General features: G+C 38.0%; 1 protein-coding gene across 2 annotated transcripts in view; it reads right to left on the bottom strand.

The window, feature by feature from the left end:
• Positions 1-1,172: 1,172 nt before the first annotated feature.
• GHR (growth hormone receptor) overlaps positions 1,173-8,071 on the bottom strand; it is a 137,094-nt gene continuing 130,195 nt past the window's right edge. For both annotated transcript variants that reach the window (XM_072859876.1, XM_072859875.1), the window contains exons 7-9: positions 7,111-7,201; positions 4,250-4,319; positions 1,173-3,993 (exon numbers count right to left, since the gene is read on the bottom strand). In XM_072859876.1, coding sequence (XP_072715977.1) covers positions 3,031-3,993; positions 4,250-4,319; positions 7,111-7,201 — 1,124 coding nt within the window. In that variant the 3' untranslated portion in view covers positions 1,173-3,030. The remainder of the gene's footprint in view (positions 3,994-4,249; positions 4,320-7,110; positions 7,202-8,071) is intronic.

Here is an 8,071-nt window from a genome sequence, read left to right as displayed (position 1 = left end):
TCCAACTCCCACTGGATCTCAGGTATTTTTAAAGCATTATAAAAGGTATAAGCCTTCTGAAGCTTAGTTCCTCAAGCAGGGGGTACTCATCATGATAGTTCATTTGCACAGACGAAGTTGTTTCTACAGACAGTATAAACCGTAAGAGAACACCAATGCCCCTCTCTGGCTTACCTTGTCCAACGGTTCAGCTAAGGTGAAATTCATATCAACATCAAGATGCGTTAATTAACAAATATACTCGGTATCTGAATGTGAACAAGACGTCCATGCTCCCATTCTAGTTTGAAGAGTGGAGAGCCCTAATCAGCTCACCTAAAGGAGACACCTGTATCTGGTCAGCTAAGTAGCTCTTTAGACTATTAACTATAATGGTAACTTAGACCTACCTGAAACAAAGACATTTACATTCCCGGAGCTGTTTTCTTCCACTGGGGATCAATTCAACTGCCAAAACATGGACATCTACCATCATTCAGGCTTTTAGATAAGACAGAATCTACACAAGACCTGTGCTGTTCTGGACCAGCACCTGGAAGCCCGATTACATACCTTAAATGGTACTGGACTTCTGTGTAGAGGAACTGAATCACACACCGATTCCCTTGGGAGGAAAGGGCTTACCCTTGTCTAATTGGATTCCTCCAACAGCTCCCTCCCTACCTCTAGACTGAGAAGAGAGGCAGTAGTACATTATGAAATTACACACTGGGAGACGCTCAAGATACGGCATTTTCCATAGAGACAGACTATCTGACATTTCAGAGTTCATATACTGCTAGGTTTTAACTATCACTACAAGTAACCATCGAGGTTTGTCAGAATATCTCATTTGTGGATTCAACTGTAGGTGTAAATCTTGAACTAGTGCACCTTATTTATTTGCAACCACAGGCTGTTCCAGCCAAAGGTAAACTGGTCTGCTAAATTAGTAACATGTCTTGGCCAGTTCTGGGTACAGCATGTCCTATCTCCATCTATAAATTTAGGTCCATGCTTCTATTTTTAACTATATACATATCAATCAGTGAAAACACTGATCCCAGTAGGCATTGCTTCTATTCTAAGGAAAGCTGCATTTTACTTTATTCAATGAGAAATACTTGATTTCTCCTGATAAAGTATCTATTTTCCATTAAAATTTAATTATCTGCAATAAAACACATTGTGTCAGGACAGATCAAAGACAATACATTTATTAAACTTTGAGAAAAACAAACAAAACACTGACATAAGGAAAGTTAAATAGAAATTGAAAAGACACATCTTCTGACCGGCGTATAATGGCTTGTGTGACCAGTAAAGTACCAAAATGACATTCTGAGTTTGATTGAGGTATTTAACTATTTTTGGCAATAAAAACAGAGTAAGAAACTTCTTCCAAACACACATATAGGCATTACTTGCATTAGTGTCTATCATCTATGAAATTTTATATGAAACTAAATAATGTAGCTGTTAGAAACATATAGCAGCAAATTAGCAGAATATCTAATGCACATTTACCATAAAGTACGTGCTAAAATTAAAAATCCCACCCGATAGTTGGGCCCAGTCCTGTAGCCCTTGGTCACAAAGAGAGCATCAGTGAGTTCAGTGGGAGACATCATGAGTCAGACCTGGATTCGCTGCACTTCATACACTTATGTTCAGGTCAGGCCAAAGAAATGAATGTCCCTATTTAGTTTCTAAGAAGAACCCTGCTATGATGAAACCATGGCCTAGGAAGGTAACTTCTGAAGCAATAATAGTTCATTGCAAAGCTCTGTCAAGTTCTTAATATACGTAAGAACAAAGAGAGCTTTCCCATCGAGTTTTGGTTTTCTCTCCTGAAAGTCTGCCTAATATGGTCAGAGGAGATGCTGTTAGGCTGCAAAAATGAAAACTACTTTTGAACAATACTGTATTCAGTTCCCTTGTTCCACTGAAGTCTTTTAATCCTGTTATATCTTTAAAAATGAACTACTGGCTAACTCCTGAAGTCCTTATTTTATTTTTTTATTCAAGACGCAAACTAATGGTGCAAACTAATAAATGTAGTGATACCTTTGGCTGTAGGAGGGCTTCAGAAGTTGGTCAAATGTGAAGAGATTATGCTGCTAAGTCACCAGAGCTTATTCATGTGTTCTCAAAAATTTTTAGTGAAAGTATAGTTGCACACTGTTTAATACTGTGGTCAACAAAATTTTGCTTATAAAATAGTATATTATTAGCATTAACCAGAATCTGATGAAGAACAGAATAATTTGCCCAAATATTTTGTACATTTTAAAGTTTTCTACAAAACTTTAAATTGAATGTATATTTCTATTATAGTTACCATAAAAAGTAATAGAATCAGTTACTGTAAGTTTCTACAATATTTCAAAATTTCTCTACAGGTTCTTTGGAGGTATAAAATGGCTCTGTAAAAATCTCTGTTTTCTTTTTGCTGCAAACAAAACTTTTATAAAACAGAAAACTCCTTTTTAAGATTGCAGCAATTACATTCCTTAGATGGGTCATCATAATTGAACTACAGTGTGTAATGTAATAGAAAAAGCTTATGTTTTTATGACTAAAATATTAAAATATATTTTATTAATTTATATAAATCAAAATAGATGTGTTATTTATTCAAACTACTTTTGTTTTTCCACCTATATGTTCAGTTCCCAATTATTGATATAAAGATCTCTGCCAACAGCACGATTTTTACTAAATTCTTAGACTTTAAACCACCTGATTTTTAGCTTTATCAAAATGCATGATTTCCTGTACATTAAACATAGCAATTTCAATGTTTAGTAACACAAAAATCAACACCCACAAGAACAAGACAGTCACTGCTAGTAAAACAGTCTCAAGACAAATTCATAGATAATATTTACAGAACACAATAGGAATATTTTGATGAATATTTTATGTTGCAACATTTCAGATAAAATTATAAGAACCACGAGAAACTTTTAGACTTCATTTTGGTTTCAGCATACAAGCCTGAGCTGACTCTCTGCTGTGAAATACTGCACACACCTAGTCAAAGAAGAGCTACGGCATGATTTTGTTCAGCTGGTCTGTGCTCACATAGCCACAAGACACGTTGAATTCCTTGTCTGGCACAGGCAGTGCAGTTGCATTGAGCACAAGGCCTTGTGGAGAGTGAACGATATGAATAGATGTATAGTCTGGGACAGGCATCTCTGAACTTGGGGTTTCTGCTGTTGAAGCTCCAAGATTGACACCGGTAGTGGTAAGGCTCTCTGTGGTGAAGTAAGCGTCCTCGTTACAGCTTTGCTCCTGAACACGTGGCTCATCCTCGTCGTGGGAAGTGACAGCAATACATTTTTTCACATCTGCCTCACAGAAGTAGGCATTGTCCATGGTGAAGTTTTGTTCTGTGCAGCCTTCACACTGTGCTCTCCTCACCTTGGATTTCTGCCCTGGTGAAAGTACAACACTGCCTGCTGGAGTAATATCACTCACTTGTGCGTAAAAGTCAGTATTTGTCAGTGAATTTTGGTTACTTAGCTGGGTATGGACCGATGGTCTAGCTGAGTCAATGCTGTCTGCAAAAGGTGGCCACAACTGGCTATTTTTGGACTGAGTATTAGTATGCGGCTTTTGGGTGTCTGTGTTGGCAAGACTTGGAAGTGACTCATCATTATCTTTTCTATCAAGGCACAAGAGATCCTCTTCTTTTTCAGTTACCTTTTTGAACTGATCAGTATCAGAGATGGCATCACATGTGTCGCTTGCACTGAAGTCTGTCTCTGGAATATCTGGTTCGCAACAACTGGCCCGTCCAGAATCATCATCCTTTGCTCCCAAGCAACTCTGTGATTTCAGATGATCTTCACTCAGGAGCCTGTCGGTATCTGAGACTCTGTTTTTTTCTTCGGGGTCTTCTATGTCCAACTCAATAAACTCAACCCACAAGTCATCATTGTAGAGCTGTGTCTTGTAGTTGTCATGGCTGGCTAAGATGGAGTTCACTTCATCTAGCTTTCCTTTCTATAAAGCAAGAAAAAAATAATGTTATAAAGGAAAGAATAAAAATGTTTGTGCTGTTTATGATGTCAACTTAAGGAAAGGTAACTACCTGATGTAGTACTTGAAAGGGGTTTTTTTATTATTTTATGAAAACTAGTTCTGTGGCAACTCCCCCATGTTGTAATTTTTTCCTACCAAATTGTTCTGCCTGGGACAACAATTGTCACCTACTACTACTACAATGATCCCCACTGCAGATTTTAGAGCACAATATTACCTTCAAGAGATCTGGGTCAATCCCTTTAATCTTTGGAACTGGCACAGGAGGAAAAATCAGCATTTTTAACCTGGAAAAAATAAATGATGGCTTTTAATTGACAGTGGTCCTTTATGAGGAGTTTAGAAAGAAGAGAGCTTTACATTGCATTTATACTTATTTACTTCAAAACTGAAATGTTTGAAGATTCAATTTCAAATAGTGCTAAGGAAAAGAATGATTGTTTTCTCTCATTGCAAATAAAAAACCAAGTTTTCTGCAGCCTTCCTTGTTGAAATTACATACATTTATGCGGGAATCCATTTTGGACTCTGGTCTTTGATAATTTAATGCTCTATAGAAAGAGAATAAATTCCTAGAGCTCTGTGAATAGTTTCCCTTTCTACATTAATTTTCAAAGGAACCTGATAAAAGCCTCAGTATGCAGAGTGACTTCCCCCAAATTTTTTTTTCAGGGACACAGTAGTCTTGCATAAGCCCAATAAATTTAAATGGGGGAATAGAAAAAGGGAGTTGGAGAAAAGAGTGAATTACTTTAGAACTAATAAATAAAACAGAAACACAACTGCAAAAATTTAGGCTGGTATTTTGCCATCTCTATGACACTTCTGTTTTCTGAATTATTAATGTAACAAGTAATATATAATAACAACAGGGTTTTACCCTTGTAGAGAAAGAACTAGTAACTTGCTTATGCATGTACATACCTGTAGAAATACATATTATTCTAATCCTTCATAAAATGAATTTATAATTCTTTGAGGGGACCAAAAAAAAAAAAGAAAACCCAAATAGAAGGATGATTTTCCATTAATAATAATCCAACAATAGCAGGTCATGCCTATTCTTTTGCAAACAGATAAACTCTCCCTGCTTCTTTTGCAAACAGATAAACTGTACTTCCCAAAAGGAAAATTCAGCATTCTCTTTATACTGGGTTACTTGCCTATTTTAGAAAGTAAGCTGTGGGAATGGTAGATCCGAATATTAGTTTTGCTGCATTGTTAGTGACCTTGGTGAGGTCCAGAGAGGATCAGAGGGGTCTTAAGAAGTGTGAGAGAGAAATTTAGGCAACTTCTGCTTAACTATGGCAGGCCCAAATTCCCCAGCTGTTTTTGTTTTTGGCAGACCCTCAAAGTTCTGCCCAGCAAGCCTCAATGAGAGCCAGAAATCCAGTAATTTTCCACCTATCCCCTGGAGGGGTGGTGTTAGTTGTGCACTGGCTGGGCTCTTAGAGTACTATTTTAAGATTTGCACTTACAGTTGAATCCACAAATCAGCTATTCTGACAGGATTGGGCACTGCTTCTAACAAAACAGACAAAGGATTTTACCACTCACTGCCTGGAGAAATCATTCAGGAGGGAGAATTACACTCTGCTCCTTTCTTAGCCTTGCATAATTCAAGCCTACATCTCCTAACTCTAAAAGAGTATGGCCTAACCCTATGGCATCTGTCGGAGGGAGCCTGGTTCAGATCTTGTGAGATCAAAATTGAGGAAAATATGAATTGGTATCTTTTCAGATAGAGGAGGAAACCAAGCCTGCATATTTTGCATTACTGGAAACCTATGCAGCCTGCTCTTCTGCAGAATACATTGCCAATCCCACCACCACGTGCACCAGTTTGAAGGAAAGGGTACAGGCCCACAGGTCCAGAAAAACTTTCCAGATGAAGGGTCCTCAGTGGAGAAAAGCCTCCTCCAGCAGTCATGATTAGCATGGAAGATATTAATGAGCTCTGATCAGAGACATGCTTCAGCCCTCAGGATCTTCTGTGACCAAGCCGCTCCTTGCTCAGTGTGCTGACCTGAGCGAGCTCCTGGTCCCACCTGAGTTAGATCCTGGTGCCCCAAGTTGTTCTTGTCCCATTCTGACACTCCAAGCTTTTGTCATGCATTGTATCAGTTTTGTCACGCATTGTATCAGGAGCCTTGCTCTTAACTCTGGGATCAGAATGCTATTGCAGGGAGTGGCTTCCTGACATTAAGCTCTGCCAAAACATAGTGCTGCTTGCCTAAATTACTTTTTTAGAGCTGCTCCAACTGCACCATCTTGTTTTCATTTCAGTGACTTGTCCTTATGCTGGTATGTGCAAAACACCTCAGTGTTCATTTTTTGAAGTGTATATACAAGACCACTGACAACATGCATGTGTGCACTGGGGCTTGACCATGGTGTTGCTCCATAGTCTAGGACAGTACTGGTATGACATCCAAGCTGAATTATTCTGCCAAAACCCATCCCTGAACACACATTTTAGGGGATGAATTCACTTTGAGACCATTTTGTCATCTTTATATGTGTGTCATTGTTTCATTTTTATAAATGACACCATTTTATAATTTTTATAAATGACACAATCCTGTGCTTTGTTTTATTTTATTCCTGTTATTTATAGGAGCTGCAGTCTATCCACAGAGACCAAATACTCCCCTATGACTCAAGCTCTTTCCCTTGGCTCAATGAAGAAATAGTCAGAGATTAGTGGAATAGTCTAAGAACAAAAACAAATATATAGACATATGTTTGTGTGAAACTTTTGAACAGTATGTGGGTAAAAATAGTATTTACAAAATTTGAATGGACTAAAAAAACCAATCCCCTTCAAAGCCTAAGTAAATTAGCTAAGTAAATACTGTAGTATAAAATGTTCTGCAATCTAAAAGGAACAGGAGCTGTCAACATAATCAGATTCTCATTGCTGAAGGCCCAGTACGTACATATGCCAGCATCCATGTAGCTTATGAGAACGGATGACAATCCTCAAAATAGTTTCTAGTCCCCGAGATTTGAAACAATTGAAGCACCCTATTTTTTAAGCTACAAGTACATAACATCTGACAAATAAAAACTCTCTACCTTGGTTGTTTAGACAGCAGGATTAAGATCACTGTTACGGCCAGCCCACATGTTCCGAAGATAACAACTAAGAACCACGGAAACTCAATTTCTGAAACAACAGAACAAAAACATGTTAGCAGGAATCTGCGTCTCTGTTGCTTCTTTAATTTCAACCTACTCTTCTGCTGCCTGAGGATTCCAAAGTCATAAAAACTGATAGGAGAATTTTTGGTTACTTAAATGTGAAAGTTCTGTGTTAAGCAGAAATAAAAATACCCTTTTGGTCTCAATAGTTTGCATACTGCATTTGTGAGTCCACTGAGACTCCTTGCAAAAACAGACTGAGTTTTTAAGTATAAATGAGATCTTAGTACAGACAATATATGTAGCAAAACCAGCCATGAGGAACATTCTGCCTGCTTGGTGCATGCTACCAGTAGTCCTGACGACATATAATGCCGCAGACCATGTTACTGTTTGTTCGCCCAAGCTGAGAGAACATTATTAATAGCATACTAAAGCCTAGGCAAACTACCTCTTCTCTCACAGAAACTAAAATACAGTGGTGCCAAAAAGCACCAGAGAATTAAGATGATTGAGAAATGCAATTTGGTAGGAATAAAGAACAATGCTGATAAAGGAAATGTTTTATCTTTCAAATATTGGCAATTCCATTATACTTAAGCTGCCACTGTAGAATACAAAAGAGAAATTTATTCTGGCTGTAGTCTTAGAATCTTCTCATTTGTTCCTGATTTTAAGTTTTCCATACAAACTTCACTCATTTTTTGGGCCAAGGAGTACTGGACAGAAAGCTTTAGAATTCTATACATGAACGTAAGTATACATCCTTTGGCGGGGAAGGTGGGGGGCAGAATTCAGGTACCAGTTTTAGCCCTGTGCTCCCAGCTTAGATTTTGACTGGACATGTTTTCAGGTGTGAGTAAAGTCCTATCTGGATATGTCTGTGTTTGACAGG

Source organism: Ciconia boyciana, chromosome 4, assembly GCF_034638445.1.
Source record: "Ciconia boyciana chromosome 4, ASM3463844v1, whole genome shotgun sequence".
Classification (NCBI taxonomy): Eukaryota; Metazoa; Chordata; class Aves; order Ciconiiformes; family Ciconiidae; genus Ciconia; species Ciconia boyciana.
The sequence above is the reverse complement of the archived record's forward strand: the minus strand, read 5'-3'. Positions and strand labels throughout refer to the sequence as shown.